Raw genomic sequence first — 19,799 nt, forward strand, 5'->3', positions numbered from 1 at the left:
ACCTAGCTTCACTCACCGGGACTTTCCATACCAAGTGTACGATCAACAATGATCCACTTGGATTTTCTTCTTCTATCAACCTTCCTGTTAGACTTTCCCTTGCCTAACTTTCAGTTAGGACTTTCCAGTAAAATATTCGGTCAACCTTGACCTACTTGACTTTTTTTCACATAAAATTGGTCAAACCTTGACTAATGGAGAATTTCACCAACAATCTCCTCATACGGACAATTGTACCTGTAATCTCCATATATTGTCAAACATCAAAACTTAAACTTAAGTCAACTCAAACTTAGTCAAACTAGTCAACCTTGACCTAAAGAAATTACACCAACACTTTAGAATTTGTGAACTAGGAGGGAACTGCCATAGGTCATAAAGATGGTCATGGAGGTGGCATCTCCTCAGTGTTTGTGGCTTCGTCACTCCCTTTGACTTGGCTGGCATTTTCTTCGCCGGTCGACTCCTGGCTGGGGTCGATCGACAGAAGCCCATGGCTTTCCATTTCAACCACACCCCGGATGTCTATCTCTTCATCTTATAATTTAGTAGAGTTCCCAAGACAAGCCTTCCACATCATTTTAGCAATAAAATAAAAAAAAAATCAGTTAGATTCAACAACAAAAGGAGACTAAATTTCTTATCAAAGTTGTCAGGTAGCCAGACACGAACAAGGCTCAACCCAAACATATATAGTACACCTTCCAACAATAGCTTATGGATGTGAAATTTTATATCAGATAGTTGAGCAAAGGTCATGAGGTAGATCGGCTCCCAGCGATACACACCCAGCACAGGAGGAGGTGGCAACTCCATTTGCCAATCGATCGGAAAGGTTATTGGAGGGGCTGATCGGATGTAAAAGTAGTGGGATTCTCAGTTTTTGTTAGATGAGGGAATCTTATCAAAAATTACAACACCCACTTGGTCTTGGAAGATGAAAACGTCCGACTCGGACTTCTTCGGATAATAAAAGTAATGAAAGATGCTGGGATGTATTGGGACTTAGTAAAGACAGAACAGTATTATAACCTCACACAGTAATATGATGGAATTAGGGACTAATTGTTGTAAGGGAATATGAAAGTAATTACAAACATTGGTGAAGAAAAGGTGCGGTGGAAAGTGAAGGCCAGTGAAAAATTGATCTTTGAAGAATACGAGATAGTCGGATGAGGGGATATTGGGACAATTGTGCCAGTCGGGATGATAATGTGGTGGTCGGAAGGAATATTGTAAATGAGGTGCATGTGGTCCATCTCCCCATCTTTGAAATCAAAGATGGTGGAGGTGTACTAGAGCCCGTGGATGGTGACAAGAGGAGCGGAGACCATACAAATAGAAGAAAGTTGAATGGAGGAGGGGAAGAAAAGGAACTTACGATAAGAATGAAGGATTCAAAGAATCATCGGTGACAGCGAAAGCAGAGGAAGAAGAAAGAAGAAGATGAAGATGAACGCGAAGATGATAAGGATCGCGTCGAAGTATAAACCTTAAAAACCCTAAGTGTGGCCTTTGAGAGTCGTTTGATTACGGGGACTAAGGAGAGATGTTTAATTTGGATCGTTGAATTTGAGTCGCCAATAGTCACATCGGATCTCAATAGTCATCTGTCACTTCAGATATTCCTTTTTTGCAAGTGAATGACAGATGACAACAAGAAACAGACTGCATTTATGAGGGTGCATCATGCTGAGCATTAATGATAAGTGATGTGCCCTATTTTCGAGGTGTTAGAATGGCATTAGCTTGAATTGAGTGACGATATAAGAATTGAGCGTCAGTCAAGAAGCAAGGGACACCAGAAACACCAGTAGCCAAGCATAGCATCAGTTTGACCCGAGCGGCAGAACAAGGAGTGAACATTTGATCGGAGGACAAGAGACGCGAACAATAAAAGTGTCTAGTCAGTCGAGTCTACATGCTCCTTCGACTAAACTTGAAGGGGAGACTTGTGATACGGTGAATGATGTAGGGCCCCCGAAGTCGGGTCAAAGTCCAAAGGGTTGGCTGGCATAGCAATCAAAGTCAAGGAGTGGTCAATACTTCGGGCCAGCACGGTTGATCATCTTGGCCTAGTGGTCATCCAATTAGATCCTTGGTCAAGTCAGATTACGAGTCCCTCTGTATTAATGAAACACTGAGTTAAGTGAGTATCATTCAGAGCCGAGTCCTCCTCACTCCTTGGGATAACACAGTCAATAATTTTAGCCAGGTTGTCTAGCTAATCAGACTTATGGTTCTATCGAACAAGCTGAACACTTGATTCAATCAAACTCTTTGGCACAAGTAGAGAGGCCAAGCGAAGACCGAGTCCCCGATATCATTCCTTAAATTTGATTTGGCCACTCTTGCAAGTGACATCCGAGTAGACTATAGAAGGGCTCAGTCGGGTTGCCAGCTCAGCATATTAAGAGTCTCTCAACCCAATGACCCAACATTCCTTCTTGTCATTTTGTGTGACAGCTATCAGAAAATCAATTGAATATCACTTATGCAAGTTGTACACTAGAAGTTTTCGCCCTATCAAACACAAAGATTATAGGTCTATTTTGGAAAAGGTGTCAAAGCATCATTATAGTCTATCCTTTTTTGGCAATGCATCAAGAATCGTGCAGAGGGGAAAATTAATGCTATAAAATGAGGTCTTTACCTACAAGCATAAATACGCTTATGTTACGAAAATGGTACGCATCTATTGTTCACTACCTACTGTTCGATCGGTTACTGACTTGAGCGTCAGAGTGTCTGTGCCAAAGACCCTTCCCTATCCAGGTTACTGGCATTTCCTTTGACATGCAGGACTGCTTAGAGTTATTTTTTCCAATTAGGAGTCATCACACAGTTAACATCAGAGTCACTTACCTAGTGTGTCATCTTCTTCATTTTCAGATAAGATTATTGGGTCATCCGTTATGACCCATCTGTACTTTTCAATTAATTTTAATGGCTTGAAAATTTCTATGGACGAGATTAGTTATCTTCATAATTAATTAAATTATAAAAAATGAAAAAATTGAGGTTGAAATGAGGATGTGCATGCCATGCTCCACACTATCTAGAGAGACAACATGGCATCCAAGGAGAAAAAATAATAATAACAAAGTTGTAAATTTTAGATTGTTGATTATCTTGATTGAAATTTATAGCAGAGGTTCTATTAATAGAAGGGAGTTTTCAAAAGTAAATTGATAAGCGTGTCAAATCAAGAACAAGAGTCGTCAGATTCTCCGCTAATTTCACGTCTCCAGAATATTATACAAAGAAAAATAAATTATGAGGTGAGCATATAATCAATCGTCAACTACTTATGGTAAAGTTTTTTCCCCAGAATATGTATCCATTAAAAATTAATCTCTTATCTCATTGTAAGATCTTGTGGAGACAGTCAAATTCTTTCATGTACTATACCAATGAAGAATTTAATAAATTAAATTGATAATTTTGAGAATGATAGATTAATTATAATAGGGTAAAGGATCAATTTATGATAGGTGTATGTTTTCGAAGAAAAAACTTCCCCCACTCTTAATCACTTGGCATTAAGCTGATCTCGTAATTTACTTTTCTTTACATAATCTGGGGGTGGACTATGAAAGCATCTGGATGGGATGAGCATAATCATTTCTTTACTACAATAGTAAATATATCTTAAATAAAGGATCGTTGTATTAGGAAAATGGGCAAACACCCCTGTAATTTATTATTCCATTTCAAAGTACGTGGGATCGTTCTAGAAAAATCGCTAATGTGATGACTTCACTTTTATACTGCAACATTAGTAAATATATATTGGAGTTCTATGTAATGATAGTTCAAAACTCAAAAAGAGTAAGAAATTCATCGCCTACTTTTGAACCATTGGGGCATTGAGCTGCCCTAGGGTATAGTCGAGTTGGTTATCACATGACAAGTTTATAGAATTGAGCAATAGTCGAATTCTGGTAAAGTCCAAGGAATTACCCTTCCATATGATGGTCAGCTTCGGTTTCCTAATTTACTCTCTCCTAATGGTGTAAGACAGTCATTGTATTGAAATACTTTGTTGTCATCATGTCGGACCGGATTTGTGTGCCGAATAGAATTTTTCATAGGCTATTTCGGTTGGGTCGCCAACATAAATAATTGATGAACGACCAACCATTGAACTATTATGTGGATTGTCCGGGTATGAACAGGGTGTTGACAACTTTAGTATAATGGGCAGGAGGTTAGTTTACGACCCACCAATTTAGCTGGGTTTTTATATTCCAACATCCCTAATTGATTAGCTAGGTTTTTCATGAAACACGGTAGCCTTTTGAATCAATTAGTCGAATTGATTCAGAGTTGTGAATCAATTAAGGCAATCGATTGGCTGATTTTTCGCAGGAGCACAGAAGACAATGGAATCGATTAGGGAAATCGATTTAGGCCTCATCAATTGATTAGGGTAATCGATTGGAGGTGTTTTGTAAGAACAGAGAGCTCACCAATCGATTGGTATGACTCACCAATCGATTGGTCTGACTCACCAATCTATTGGTCACATTAAAAAGAGTCGTTCTGCAGGTTTAAACGGTCGGATCTGATATGGTAATCGATTAGGGGTAAGGTCAATCGATTAAGGTGCATTTAAAAACCCCTAGAAAAGGAGTTTTCATTGACATTTGAAGCTGTCAGTTATTGGGAGGTTGAGGAAGAAGTGTTGCTATATTTCCAACTGAAAGATCAAACAAGCAAGGTGTTCATTGTATTTATATTCATGATCTTGTTTTGTATTGTTTTGTTGTATTCTTTCGTTATATTCTCGTGTTTGAGTTTATATGAGGTTTTTCCACCTCTAAGAATGAGGTTTTCATAATAAATCCATGAGAGAGAGTTGGATCTTTCGATTAATCACTTCAAGGAGATGGATATACCAAATAAAATCGAAGAAATTAGCATTATGGAGTTTTCGCCTCAAGTTTCAGCTGCAAATCAAGTTCGAAGAAGCGAAGTAAGCTATCCACCTCTCCCTTTAGCTCATACGTGTCCTAACGCTACTCAAATCTCTTTGTAAAAGGCACTAATTGACCAACACTTTGACAAGAGTACGCTAAGCCTTTTCTTCAAGGATATCCATAGCCATTGGCATGGATAATATAGGATGTTAGGGTTAGTAAACTGATGGTTGATTAGTTAGAGGAAGTGTAAATAGTTTTTGCAAGTTAATTTATATTCTTACTAATGGCTTAGCAAGCTTAATTACTAAGCAAACATACCAATGATAACGGTATGGAACCTTCGTTCATGTTCCATGACTTATGCTTTTTCATTAAGTTACTCTTGAAAATTTACTATCTTTTATTTCTTAGATATCTTCTAGAAGTCGAGAAACCTTTTATAATAATAAACTTTATAAGTGAATGCTTAGAGAATTAAGTAATTGAGTCCATCTTCGTTGGCAGATTACTTATAATCATCCTAATGATTGAATCCTTGCCTAAGTTAAGTTGAGAACTAACTTCTCTCGAGTTACAAGCCTCTAAACTATCAACTCAATGCTAACTTTACCTTTCGCAACTTGACTTCGCCACTAAGTCATCTTTCGTTAGGTTACTCATCCCTTAAATGCATTAAGTCCTTAGTTTGCTACATATGTCATCTTTCCCGTTTGACCTATATATGTAGTTCACTTTTTTTTAGCTATTATCAATGCATCCTGTTTTACGGTCCCTCGAATGTCTCATTCCATCTCTGATCTTTAACACACCTAAAGACATCTAACGAACCAATTTGGTCACACCAAGTCAAGCTTCACGAGCTTTACAACACGACCTAATTGTTTTTCATCTTGCAATCTCTCTTATGCTTGATGCAACCTTCTCTTAGCCCTATCAAACCTTCAAGCCCTCTTGGATATGTTGCCTTGATCACACCAAGCTATCATCCATACTCAATACACCATATTCAAATTCCTATACAACTCATCTGGCATGTCAAATACATCCGTAACGCCTAATTTAAACTTTTTTCATAAATATCAAAATTCACGGTAATTAGCCTAATCACTTAAGACAATACTGTTGCACTAACACGGGGCACTAACTCCAAATGATGGACTCGCAATTTGTGTCACATTAAGGCCTTAATCGGACTAGCTAGGTTGGACACGTCGACCACACTATCAACACCTTTCGGCCATTTTCTTTGTAAATTGCGCATGCTTTACCTAATCAATAAACAAATTTCTTTTCTTAATCAATGAACAAACCTCTTATGCATCACGACTTATACATCTCTTAATTAATTTTAAATGAAAAGCACCCTTCAACGTAAACTCTTGGGCACTAGAGATGGATGAGCTGATATTCAGTCAGCCTCATTAACTATCCGGTCTCATAAAATTTAAATGGGCGGGGAAAAATAAAATGATCTCCATTACCATGCACCATAGTGCAATAATATTATATTATTTTAAGTGAATAAAAATTTCAAATCAGGAATAAAGTTTTTGTTAAAAAAAAAACACAGACACGCACATCAAAATAAACTTCATATATGAGAGTATTCCAAATAGGAAGCTCAACATCACATCATAGAACAAGAGGAACTCATGAACATGCATGAACAAGCCGTCAAATACTCAAATTGTTCATCCCCGGCATCACCACGCCATTTCAGCTAATATGTGTGTATATATATACACACACACAAACCCACAATTAACCCTAAACCCCAAATAAAACCACAAGCGCGCTGACATGGCGGCATCCAAACCCTCTCGTGCCTCCTCAACCTTATTCCTCTTTCTCGGTCTCCTCCTCCTCCTCCTCCTCCTCGGAGCCGGGCTCTGCGGCGCCATCATCGCTCCTCCCTCGGCCAGCTGCCCCATCAACGCGCTCGGCTTCAGCGTCTGTGCCAGCCTGCTCGGCGGCCTCGTCAACAGCGGCCCCATCGGCAACCTGCCGAGGGCGTCGCCGTCGACGTGCTGCACGCTGCTCACGGGCCTCCTCGCCTTCGACGCCGAAACCTGCCTCTGCACCGCCTTCAACGCCAACGTCCTCGGCCTCGCCGACCTCAACGCCACCACCGGCGTCAACCTCCTCCTCAACTACTGCGGGACGAACGCCACTGCCTACCGGTGCTAGCTAGCTCCTAGCTACCTAGTTCACAACCCCACGCGACGGCAATTTACACCATAACAAATAATAAGCGGCCTGCAAAGGACGATGTGATGTTGTTGTTACAGCTAGCTGAAAATATGACTCCAGGATTAATTAGAATAAGATTTCTCGTTGTCCTATTAAATTAGGAGCGTTAATGTCATGATAAGGAAGGGGTACCTAGTAAACATAAACAGTAGTAACGAGTATGTAAAATTACGAAGAATCGTATATCTCTTTATGTGAAACGAGATCCTATTTTATAGTATTACTGTAGTGTTTATCCACGCATCATGTGCATATTTTCCAAAGTATTCTAAGAAAAGATAAATCAAAAAATATCTTGATACATTTTTCTTAAATGAGCACGTAAATTTATAATGTGACATATTAGAAACTTTTAAAGTACAATTTACATGCAGGAACTTCTTTGTTGTCGACGGTATAAATTTCCAAAAGAATACGATAAGCCTTGTATGTGGATCTCGTTGTAGGCTGACCTGAAGTCGCTCGATCGAGACATCGCCAGCTCAGTCATACTGAATGGAGCTATTGACATGTTCTTTACTTGGCCTTACTATTGCTGGAGAGGCAAATTATGCCCGATCGGACTTGAGATCCGATCGGCTAGGGCGATAGACCAAATAACATAGTATTTGCCATTTGGCTTAACCTCGGTTGCTAGTGCTGAGGACGACTATTCGGACGATATAATCGGCCTTTCACATTTGACCGACACTCAAGGCCCGCTCGACAAACCTTACTTGGTCTGCGGTCTCGTAGTTCACCTAATCCTATTATTTTGACCATTTAACTTTAATTTCTACATCAGCTGCTTTGACTCATCTTTAAAGGTTATCTTTATCGCCGAATCAATCGACAAAAATAATAGATGGGTTGGACAACTAACCATTGAATTATTACCTTGATCATCACTCGTTCCTAGGAGCAAGAAGATAATAATAATAATGTCCCCTCGGGACGGTCTAATGGTTAGCAAATGAGGTCTAAGGTTCAAATCTCGACAAAGTCGAGGTAAATGTCTCCCTTATGTACTAGTCACTGTTCCAAAGGCTAGTAACCGCCCGTGATTTACATCCTTCGTGTTAGCCCTGAGACGAGTTGGCGGGGGCGCTGGGGATGAGCATATTCGCCTTTTGCCACCAAGAAGATAATAATAATAGGTCCCCTCGGGATGGTCTAGTGGCTAGCACACGAGGTGTTATCACCATGAGGTCTGGGGTTCGAATCTCGACATAGCCGAGATAAATACCTCCCTTATGTGCTAGTCACTATTCCCAAGACTAGTAGTCGCTCGTGATTTACCTCCTCCGTGTTAGCTTTAGGATGGATTGACGAAGACGCTGAGGGCGAGCATATTCATCTTTACCATCAAGAAGATAATAATAATAATAAATAAAAAAAAAACTTATGTTATTATATATATTAATAGGAAAGAAATTTGGCGGACGGTGCGTCGCATCGGGTTTGTGTGTCGAGCCGAGTTTTTTTGGAGGTCGTTTAGGTCTTGACTGTTGACATAAATAATGGATGGGCTGAATGACTGACCATTGATTTGTTACGTGGATTGTTCGTTCTCGGGACCGGATTATAAATAGGGTTGTAAACGAGCCGAGCCAAGCTTTGGGGTGTTCAAGCATATTTGATAAGATAACCGAGCCGAGCCGAGTCGAGCTTAAAATGAACCAAGTTTTTTAAATGAGTGTTCAAGCTTGGATTGGTTTATTTTTTATGAGCTTGAGCTTGTTTGAAGCTTGGCTTGAGCTTGGTTCATTTAGATGTTATCAAACTCTTAATTCAAGCTTGACTTGAGCTTGGTTCGAGCTTGTCTTGAGCTTGGCTTGAGCTTGATTCATTTAGATATTATCAAGCTCTCAATTCAAACTTGTTTGATTGTTTGAAACTTTTAATTGTTTGATTGGTTATTAAGATTGATGATTTAAATTTATTTATTTATTTTATTTTATTATTTATTTAGCATATTGAAGAGAGTTTTATTAATAAATATGGTTCGTGAACATTGTTCACGAACATTGTTCACGAATATTGTTCATGAACGTTGTTCACGAACGTTAACAAGCTGAACACATATGTGTTCAAGCTTATTTGTTTAGCTTAACGAGTTGTTCAAGATTGTTTGTTTAATTAATCTTATGTATATTGAACGAACATAAACAAGCTCTTACCAAGCCGAACACCAAGCTTGTTCACGAACACTTAGTTCATTTATAGTCCTAATTATAAATAATAATAATAATAATAATAATAATAATAAATAAAAATAAAAATTAGAGTAATGATATGTTCAAGGAAAAAAACTCAAAGATAGACACATAAAGTCACGGTCCATCATTTTATTTTTTGTAGGTCTCATCACTTTATGTGTCTATCCTAAAGTTTTTCCTTGAGTTTTTTTTTTTTATGAGCATATTATTTTTCTAAAAATTATATTATTATATATTAATAGGAAAGAAATCTGAATAGGAGGTGCGTCGAAGTGGGTTTACGTGTAGAGCCAAGTGTTTCAGAGGCTGTTTTGGTCTGGCTATGGACATAAATAATGGATGGGTTGGACGATAAAATAGATGGTCACTCGTTCTTTTGAATCTGATTATAAATAATAATACTAATAATTAATAATAAAATAAAATAAAAAACTTATGTTATTATATATATTAATAGGAAAAAAATCAGGTTGGGAGATGTGTCGAACCGGATTTATGTGCCGAGCTAAATAATGGATGTATCAAAGGATAGATCATTGAGCTATTATGTAGATTGTCACTCATTTTTTTTTAACCGAATTATTAAAACAGTAATAATAATAATAAATAAATAAAATAAAAATAAAAAATCTTATGTTATTATATATATTAATAGGAAAGAAATTGGATGGGAGGTGCGTCGAACCGGATTGCAGAGACCGTTTCAATCTACATGGATTGTCACTCGTTCTTTTAGGACGGGATTATTAAATGTTAATATAAATAAATAAATAAATAAAATAAAATAAAAAAATTAAAACTTATGTTATTATATATTCAGAAATCTGGTGGAAAGTGCCTGTTTGTGGGCCGAGCCGAATTTTTCGGAATCCGTTTCGGTCTAGCTGCCCATTATTTAATGGATGGGATGGGCTGGACGACCTAAACCTTTTATTTGTCAATAGGGAAGGTAATTCCGTAGATGCGCCGCCGCCCCTTTGGACAAAGCCGATCCAGGTTCCTCCTCCCTCTCGGTTACACAGCGTCGGAAGCCGCCGCGCCCTCTCCTCTCTCCATCTTCTCCCGAATCCGTGGTGCGATTTTCTTCCTTTTTTTTTTTCCGCTCTTCGCGCTGTTGTTTCATCCTTGATCGTTAAGAATTTGTTGGCGTCCGCCGGAATTGATGGATCTGGATAGTCGGCGTGTTTTTTATAATCTAGGGTTACTCTTGTTTTCTTTGTGGTTAAGATTGTTCTTATGGTCTTTACAGTGATTGTTATTTGTTAGGATTATTCCTAGATCCTAATCAAAGGTATTACTTTGGTGTATTGCAGCAGACTTTGTGATTGATCTTCATCATGTCTTCTCTCAAGGGCCTTCTTCCACCTTCAAAATTGAACAACACTTCTCTCTATGACCACTCAGATGATCCATGGTTCAAGGAACGATACAGCGCCTCAGCGGATACCACCCTATCTGCATCGATCAAGCCAAATCCTGTACCACCATATGGAAAACGCTCGGGTTTTGTTCCAAGGAAGCCCGAGGACTTTGGCGATGGAGGTGCCTTTCCTGAGATCCATGTAGCTCAGTACCCTCTTGGCATGGGAAGGAAGGATCAGAAGCCTGGCTCCAAAATCCTCGCCCTCACAGTTGATTCGCAGGGAAAGGTTGCATTTGATGCTGTTGTGAAGCAGAATGAGAATTCCTCAAAGATTGTTTACTCTCAGCACAAGGATCTTGTTCCAAAGGTTGGTTTGGAGAATGAGAATGATGCCGATGATGAGGAAAAGGATATTGAGGAAACCACACAGCGAACTAAGGAAGCTCTGGAGAAGATTGTTAATGTGAGATTGAGTGCGGCTCAGCCGAAGAATGTACCTACTCAATCCAACGAATCAAAGTTCATCAAGTATAAACCTTCACAGCAGTCTGCAGCATTTAATTCTGGCGCAAAGGAGAGGATTATTCGGATGGTTGAGACGCCTGTTGATCCACTTGAGCCTCCAAAATTCAAGCACAAGAGAGTGCCAAAGGCATCAGGATCGCCTCCAGTGCCAGTGATGCACTCCCCACCACGACCTGTCACGGTGAAGGATCAACAGGATTGGAAGATTCCTCCTTGCATCTCGAACTGGAAAAACCCAAAAGGTTATACAATTCCATTGGACAAACGTTTGGCTGCAGATGGCAGGGGTCTTCAGGATGTCCAAATCAATGATAACTTTGCTAAGCTTTCTGAGGCATTGTATGTGGCTGAGCAGAAGGCAAGAGAGGCCGTTGCAATGAGATCAAAGGTTCAAAAGGAGCTGATGTTGAAGGAGAAAGAAAGAAAGGAGCTGGAGCTTCGAGCATTGGCACAAAAGGCACGCTCTGAGAGAACTGGAATTGCTCCAGCTGCTGCTGTTCCTTCGTCTACAGAGAAGATTATGATGGATGATGCTGAAATTGGAGAACCACAAGAACAACGGAGGGAGAATAGGGAAGAACGAGAAGAACGGCTGCAGCGTGATAAGATTCGAGTAGAGCGGAAGCGCGAAAGGGAGAGAGAAAGAAGGCTGGAGAGCAGGGATGCTGCAATGGGGAAAAAGAGTAAGATCACTAGGGATAGGGATCGGGATATTAGCGAAAAGGTTGCACTTGGCATGGCTAATGTCGGAGCTGGACGTACTGGAGAGGTCATGTATGACCAGAGGCTCTTTAATCAAGATAAAGGAATGGACTCTGGGTTTGCAAATGATGATCACTATAACATATACGATAAGGGTCTATTTACTGCACAGCCGACACTCTCTACGCTCTTCAGACCCAAAAAAGATGCCGATGCAGATATGTATGGAGGTGCAGACGAGCAGCTAGAGAAGGTCCTGAAAACTGAGAGATTCAAGCCTGACAAAGCATTCACTGGTGCTTCCGAAAGGGTTTCTGGTAGTAAGAGAGAAAGGCCAGTGGAGTTTGATAGGCAGGAAGAAAATGATCCTTTCGGTTTGGATCGTTTCTTGACAGAAGTGAAGGGAGGCAAGAAACCACTTGATAAGATTGGTGGTGGTGGATCTATGAAAGCGAGTGCTGGGTCTTCAATGAGGGACGATTATGCTGGAGGCTCTGGAGGCTCTGGAAGAAGCCGTATCGACTTCCAAAGAGGGCGTTGAGACTCCAGAATTACATAATGGATGGTCTATATGTCAGATCGACGAATGAGCTACTGTGCAAAAATGTGTGGATGTATTGGTGAGCAATTCAAACATCAGATGCTTAAATGTACTTTTACGTATTGCTGTAAGCAGTTATTATGTTTACTAGGCAACAGTTTATGAATATGATTATGTAGTCTCTGATATTTAAATTTCTCAAGTTTATATCTCGGAGAATTTAAATCTGTGAGCTGAAACTGTGACTATAATTCCTAGTGACAATGGAATCTCTATCATTCAGTCTGAATTGAAACCTAAGGCTATTCATTGCGGCTTTTGTGGATATTGAATTAGCCCGAAGGCTGATATGAACTCAGGCTCACTGTTAGAGGTTTGCCGAAGACTTGCTGTAGCTTTTAGAATATATCATAATGATGAATGCTGTTTGTCAACCTGGGTAGTTTCTTCGTTCAGACCCCATATTTCTTTTGACTATGCTGATTGATTGAACTGTGGCTGCTTCCCTAAATATGATTAGTCACAGTTATGTTGTCATTTCTATATCCTTAGATGTGCATAATGGGAACACTATTGAGGTATGGTATTTCACCTTCAAAATATATACTAATGCAGTTTGGGATGTCAATTTCTTCAGAATCTGGTGGATGAGATAATCTGGTGGATGATCTAATATCTGACATGAATAGAGGAGAGAATATGAAGAGATTTTTTAATCCAATTCAATAATTAGGTATGGGGATTTTTGAGTGGGTATGGAGGTAGGTATGATAAATTCCTACTTATATTTCATCCGAATATCTGATTAAATTAAATGGGGGAGGGGAAGAATATGAAATCCCAAATACATTGCTATCACGGTTCCATGTGATTGCATTAGGAAAATCAAAGTTACTCTAACCTTAATGATCTCGGAAATATCTTTCAATAATCTTCAAAAAATCTTTCACTTTTTTTAAAGGCGTTTGTAGCTTCCTTTATCTGTATATCTAGAAACAAACTATTAATTATCTTTTAAAATAATTAATTTGTAGATACAATTATAATCGTCTCTTTGTGGTAAACCATTAATTGTCTCTATAAATAAATTCAGAGAGAATTACACTAGACATCGGCAAGATTAAACCTAAAGAAGCTAAAAAGATCAAGAACCAAACAGAGATTAAGAACACCAATAGAGTCACAATTACCTCCTAACCATCACACTACCACAAGATTTAGTCTCGTCATCAGGTGTAGTAGCCTTGCTTGTACCTCTGCAGCAGCTCCTGCGTCTTGGCCCTCCTGAAGGCGCAGCAAGTCATGGCGTAGGCGACGAACAGAGCCAACAGCGACACCACCAGCACCACGTCCGCCCTCCTCCACTCTTTCCTCAGGGTGGCGATGAGGCCGGCTTTGCAGGCGGCGCAGGAGTAGCAGAGCACCGCCTGGTCGTTGCTCCACAGAAAGCAATCGATGTGCGATGAGGCGGACGTGGGGTTGATCCACACCGTCGGGCTCACAAACGTGTACCCGCACTGAGTCGGGGGCTTGCAGCAACCTGACTGCCGGTAGAAAAATTAATTAATTAATTATCTACCTGAAATAAAATTATTATATCTAAAAGAATTCGGACTAAATCATCTGCATGAAACGAGATCTGATCTGTACAACATTGAAACACACTCACTCACTTGCAATGGCGTGATCCTGGAATCGAAGAACTCCTGCGCCGAGTTGTACGTCCGGTTCATGTCCGCGCACGTTGACGTCGACCCACTCAAGCACTCCTTGATTCGCCCCCACCGCCGCCGCCCCTCCACCCGCCGCCGGAGCCACCCGGAGGAGTCCTCCACCCGGTACTCCGCAAATGCGCGTCCCGGCGCCGGCCGCGCAGGAGCGCCGTCCGCCGTCACCGCGAAGACGAACGCCGCGAGGCCCGCGAGTGCCAGGAGCAGCGCGAGCGTGGCCACCAGGCAGCAGAGGAGGAGGGAGGTGGCGCGGCGGAGGGTGGCGGCGACGGCGGCGGCCGAGGAGAGGAGGAGGGAGACGCCGAGGGCGACGAGGGGCCACTGGAGGAGCGGGGCGCAGGAGTCGGCTGGTTGGGTGGCAAGCCACACGCCGACTCCGAGGATGGGGATGGACAGCAGCGAGGCGGCGAAGGCGACGCCGGCGGTGAAGGCGTCGCTAGCCACCATGATTAAGGAGGAAGAGGAGATTCTTAATTTGTTGCTTCGATCTATTGATAAAGAAGAACCAGAGAATCTTTGCTTTATTCCTTTCTTTCTTTCTTCAGAATCATTGCTTTTTAGTATTGTTTGATATTATTTCTTGCATAACTTTGTCAATAAAAATTTGTCCAGCTCTACTCAACCATGTTCAAACTAGTTTCTTTAACGAATTATTTCATCTGAATGAATATAAATAGTTCCTAACCAATTGAATACTAAATGCATAGTTCATTCATACCTTCACAGGAGCGATTGAACTATTAGTAAAACTAAGGCGCCGTGTCACGAGTCAGAACGCTTTCTGGATTTATCTGATGGACGGAATGTGGGGCTGGACCGTCTATTCCAAGATTAGTCAGTTGTAAGATCTGAATACCTGGTATTTAAAAAAGAAATCACAACATATATAATTCAATTCCCCCCACACATGTTGAAACATCTAGAACACAGTATGATTAGCACAGTAGCTACTTACATTGCATTTTCGCGAAGAACTTGTTTGTCTCGGATTATCAGACTAAGATCAGGCCAGGACATTCAACCAAATCCAATCATCTAATTTACACAGGACATCCTTTTGTTGCCATACAAATTCAGAAATATGTTGTTGAATCAAGAAAGCATAAGACAAATAAATGTTGTAACTTACTTTCCATGTGCAGTTTCGCCTGACATCATGATGGCATCTGCACCTTCTGTAATTGCTATATCAGAAACTTCAGTTCGAGTTGGGGTTGGACGGTTTATCATGCTTGCTAACATATTTGTTGCTACAATTACTGGTTTTCCAATGCTTCTACATTTTCTAGTCATCTCCTCCTACTAAAGAATGAAGCATATGTTTGATTTCTCTTCAGACTGCTCTGGCAAATATTAAGTAGATTGATTTTAATCCTGTTCTATGGACTTTAAAACACAGGCAAAAGCATTTTGTGTCCACAATAGAAGATAGATAATTGAGGATATAAGAACATCTTTAGCCATAAATGAACATCAAGATTTCTTACCTCATCTGAAGTCAATAATTGGGGATGATGTGTATATCAGCATTGTAACCTTGCAGGTAGCCAAAACAAAGAAAAATTGTTGTATAGAGAATATATCTATAAACAACTTAAATAGCAGGCTCTAGTCAGAAATTTCACTTTTCAGATAGTCTTTAACTTCATGTATCACTTTACATCTTTAACAAATGATATGGCATAACAATCAACTTGGTTTCCATGTCAAACTTAATATCTTCCCAATCCGTCCGTAGGAAGACCAAACCCAAAAGTGATTAAATATACATGTAATGGAAATTTCAGGATGGAAGAAACTTTTGCGTCAATTCTTTGATGAGAAGATTAAGGGGAAAATACCCGTAATGGATGGAAGTGTAGCACTCTTGCCCTTAACATTTATTTGGTGTCTTGATTTCAGTTCTTCGCTATCTATTACTTTGCATTTGACAGTGTCAGTAGTCTTTGATATCACAGATAACAACATCATTCCTCCTAAAAGGTGGATCCACCACCTCAGCGCCCTCCTCTAGAGTCATCTCCACGGATATGGAAAGAAGTAAATTCAGAGACACAGACAGGAGACATATGATGGGATGAATTCCAAGTCATGAGTTCCTGCAAGAACTAATATAGCTACAGCCATGATATACAAGAACTAATATAGCTACAGCCATGCACAAAATAATGAGAAAACAGATGCTAATCTAACTGATAAAGAAAGAAGAAAGAGATAGTGGGACGAGAATCAAAATTTCAACTATGAAAAACCACCTTTTCAATTATTACAATTAAATGCACCAGTGTTCGTATTAATGCAAAAGGCAACAATTTTTTGCATACAACATTAAGCATCCTGACTTGCCACTGTAATTGACACAGATATACATCCACCATAGATCTATGCTGATTATTGAATAACTGATGCATTCAAAAGGTTTCTTTAATTACCAAGATGGTCATCCTCTTATAAACTAATTGCAGATTTATAAATTCATAGAAGCATTTACACAATCAAAGTATATACGTTTTATGAAACATCTAAAACCAAGAATCATTTGAAAAGTATACTCACCATCAACTAAAAGAATGCCATCAACTTCAACATCATTAACAAAATCATCATAGTTTACACCGATTCCTTTTTTTGGTAGTAAAATTGAACTCTTGACCTTCAGTCAGCAAGATAGGGTCCAATGATATAGCTCAATTGTTACGCATTGTAATTGCTTTTAATTGGGAAGAAACCTCCTTTATCCTTAAAAAGATAAATCATGCATTTCTTCAGTGGATGTCATTTTAAAGGTGAGGACCAAATAAGAAAGCAGTATATATAACATGTCAGTGCTAGAAGAACCTTGTCATAAATTTTTTTACCAGTTTTATACAGAATTGCCACCATTATGCACATAAGGGGGTCTAATGCATGTCAGGCAAAGGAAGAAGTTTCATTGATAAGTTAGTAAATCAGAACACTCAAAACCACATGGCTATTAATATTCTGAAGATTTTTGTATTCTCAGCAAACAATGACCTGTTGAATGCTTGCAGGTATTCTGTTAAGAATAATATACACCTTGTCTATTATGTTGGCAAATTTAATTGAAGGCGTGATACTGAATGGTATTCACTTAAATAAGATGAAGAATTGAAGGAAGAGTCCTGAAAAGAATAGGAATTCCTATTTGTCTTAGCATAGATTTAAGATTTTAATTCACATGCTCCAGTGTAACTTCTTGATCCAGTATTCCAGTGAGCACTAAGAAAGCTTAACAGCAGATCTACTTCAAACAAACAAAAAGCAAATGAACAGTTGTAAACACCAGGGAAAAAACCCACAAATTTTAGATCATCAATCTGATTCTGGTAGGTTACAAAGATCAATCTTTGAAATGCTGTGACGAAAGATCAGGAAGGCAGCATTCATTGTCATTAATCATTTATTTTGTTACAAAATATCTGATGTAATAACAAGCAACAAAGAATAGGTTTAACTCTTCAGTACTAACATTAGGAAGACTGCAAATTATAAACTGAAACACCATTTTTTTCCACAAAAGAAAATCAGGGAATTGCTTAGCTAAGAAACACTTGAGCACTATAAATATGCAGCCCTTTGGCACTCAGTAAATTGAAGTTACTTCAACTCTCGATTACTTTCACTTTGGACAAAGAGTAGTATAAGCAAGCAAATATCCAGTGAACCTTGACTATACCGATCTAAATTGACAAACATATTAGCCAGCAACTGTTGGGTAGGTTAATTTCTAGATTTTTGTCTTTGAGGAAAAAAAAAGAACTTGAATTGAAAGAAAAGTAAAACAAATTTGTCATCAATTTTTTTACTTCTTCAAACAATAAGATTAACTTTTAACATGGAAGATGCTCAATTTTCCACAAAAGCAAGAAAAAAAATGCTATTAAATATATTGGAAATGAAAATAGAGAACTTGTCTCAGGATGCCAGAAATCCTTGTGCACCTATTAATAATTAAAACTCGATATGAGGCAATACCAAAGTAACCTTCTAGGCATATGACTGAATGATGAAAGACATCTTGTTCTATGTTTGTAGTTTAGACTTTTTGAGTACAATGCATGTAATTTCAAGCAAATATTGAGCCCTTAATAGAATATTGGTTGATTGCATGATTACCTTCAGTAATACATGCTTGTTGGAAATCTCAAGAAGAATGGATTAAAATGCCTCCCTTATATACTAGTCACTATTCCAAAGGCTAGTAGTCGTCCGTAATTTACCTCCTCCGTGTTGACCTTGGGACGGGTTGACGGGGACACTGGAGACGAACGTATTCATCTTTTCCCATAATTGTTGGAAAATATAACCGTGTTTTGTACAATGCATGTACAATACTTTTTGAGTACAATGCATGTAACTTCTTGAGATGCCAACATATAATAAGTCAAATCTCAAGAAGAATGGATACAAACAATATCAAGAATTTTAGAAAAACACCCTAAGTCAATATTACAACTAGGTGATGTTCACGAGAGGCACATACCTTAGTATCCAGCATTGTGAAAATAACGTTGTCCTTGGACTGAGTCGTTGTATTCGTTTACTAAGTCAATAGCCTTCTCATGTAATTCATGATCTCCATCGGACATAGTAAGCCTTGCAAAATTCATTCATGCCTCTGCCAGTTTTCATATCATCTCACGCAGGACCAATCGTGCAAACTATCTTTGTTTTCCTTTCAGGATTTAAGACCGCGACTGCCTCCCTCTCATTTACCGTGTCTGGCTGAAGCTCACAACGGTAATCCCTTTCGTTAAGGTTCAGAGATAAAGGTACGTATCATATAATTCAACTTTATTTCATGTGAATTAAAAATTCAAATCCAACAGCAGCAGCCGTATGGAGTATGGGAAATTTTAGCAGAAATGAATCACTTAAAGTATAGGGGCTAAACTTACTTAAAATTGGACACTAGCATTTTCAAGTCACAGATGCAAACGTATAAAAGCCCAATAGAATACAAACAAGAAATTTGATTAAACCTCACCAGTAAATACAAAATCGAACCCGACAATCACATACGACAACTTAAATTAGTAAAAATGTGATTTCTCAGCTCACTGACATTGAAAAATCGAACTCTGAATGCAAAATATTTCTATTTCAAAGATTAATGTCAGTTCAACTCACTGGGTTGAGAGGACTATCTGGAACTCCAAAATATTGAGCGTCTCCGCCCCTTTCCACTATAAACATAGATCTCACAGCAACCTTCCAGGGCCTCAAGATCCATCTCCTTCCAAGAGAAATCCGGCTGCTAAGAGGCCAGTCCAGAACTCTCCGGCATTCTCGCAACTGCTCGAAATTAAGTTAAATATAATAATCTGACAAAAAAAAGTGTGTTAGCAGTTCTTTAACCTGCTTGCTTTGTACATATTCACAAATTGAGCTTATCGGGTTCGAATAAATTAAAGTAATTGAGGAAACTGTTCATTTCCCCCACCCTGCAATGTGTAAACACACAAAAAGAAAGAAAAGATTTACCTCTAGCAATATTTAACTAGAGATTAAAATACAAATTCTTGAATATTTAAATATAGGGAA

The 19,799-nt window shown here is 39.1% G+C and overlaps 3 protein-coding genes and 1 pseudogene across 4 annotated transcripts; 2 read left to right on the plus strand and 2 right to left on the minus strand.

Annotated features, from left to right (window-relative positions):
* The first annotated feature begins 6,725 nt into the window (after positions 1-6,725).
* Positions 6,726-7,112, plus strand: LOC121978635 (pEARLI1-like lipid transfer protein 2). Its single transcript, XM_042530954.1, has one exon. The coding sequence runs from the start codon at positions 6,726-6,728 to the stop codon at positions 7,110-7,112; it is 387 nt and encodes a 128-aa protein (XP_042386888.1).
* A 3,190-nt stretch (positions 7,113-10,302) lies between these two features.
* LOC121976406 (SNW/SKI-interacting protein A-like) lies at positions 10,303-12,672 on the plus strand. 2 transcript variants are annotated; one of them, XM_042528554.1, is made up of 2 exons: positions 10,303-10,446; positions 10,687-12,672. In XM_042528554.1, the coding sequence occupies exon 2, from the start codon at positions 10,711-10,713 to the stop codon at positions 12,502-12,504; it is 1,794 nt and encodes a 597-aa protein (XP_042384488.1). In that variant the 5' UTR covers positions 10,303-10,446; positions 10,687-10,710; the 3' UTR covers positions 12,505-12,672. The 2 variants fall into 2 exon arrangements, with proteins under 2 accessions (XP_042384488.1, XP_042384487.1); XM_042528553.1 differs by having other exon boundaries at positions 10,690-12,672.
* Positions 12,673-13,564: 892 nt separating this feature from the next.
* LOC121977915 (protein TORNADO 2-like) lies at positions 13,565-14,692 on the minus strand. The gene is made up of 2 exons (XM_042530318.1): positions 14,178-14,692; positions 13,565-14,048 (listed from the first exon to the last, which is right to left on the minus strand). The coding sequence occupies exons 1-2, from the start codon at positions 14,679-14,681 to the stop codon at positions 13,734-13,736; spliced, it is 819 nt and encodes a 272-aa protein (XP_042386252.1). The 5' UTR covers positions 14,682-14,692; the 3' UTR covers positions 13,565-13,733.
* Positions 14,693-15,194: 502 nt separating this feature from the next.
* LOC121978636 lies at positions 15,195-17,117 on the minus strand (annotated as a pseudogene).
* Between the last annotated feature and the right edge of the window lie 2,682 nt (positions 17,118-19,799).

Source organism: Zingiber officinale, chromosome 4B (assembly GCF_018446385.1).
Source record: "Zingiber officinale cultivar Zhangliang chromosome 4B, Zo_v1.1, whole genome shotgun sequence".
Taxonomy (NCBI): Eukaryota; Viridiplantae; Streptophyta; class Magnoliopsida; order Zingiberales; family Zingiberaceae; genus Zingiber; species Zingiber officinale.

Coding starts and splice junctions, on each gene's coding strand:
- LOC121978635 (XM_042530954.1), top strand. CDS start 6,726: ATGGCGGCATCCAAACCCTCTCGTGCCTCCTCAACCTTATTCCTCTTT.
- LOC121976406 (XM_042528554.1), top strand. CDS start 10,711: ATGTCTTCTCTCAAGGGCCTTCTTCCACCTTCAAAATTGAACAACACT.
- LOC121977915 (XM_042530318.1), bottom strand. CDS start 14,681: ATGGTGGCTAGCGACGCCTTCACCGCCGGCGTCGCCTTCGCCGCCTCG. Junction 14,049..14,177: donor CCAGGATCACGCCATTGCAA/GTGAGTGAGTGT, acceptor TTCTACCGGCAG/TCAGGTTGCTGCAAGCCCCC.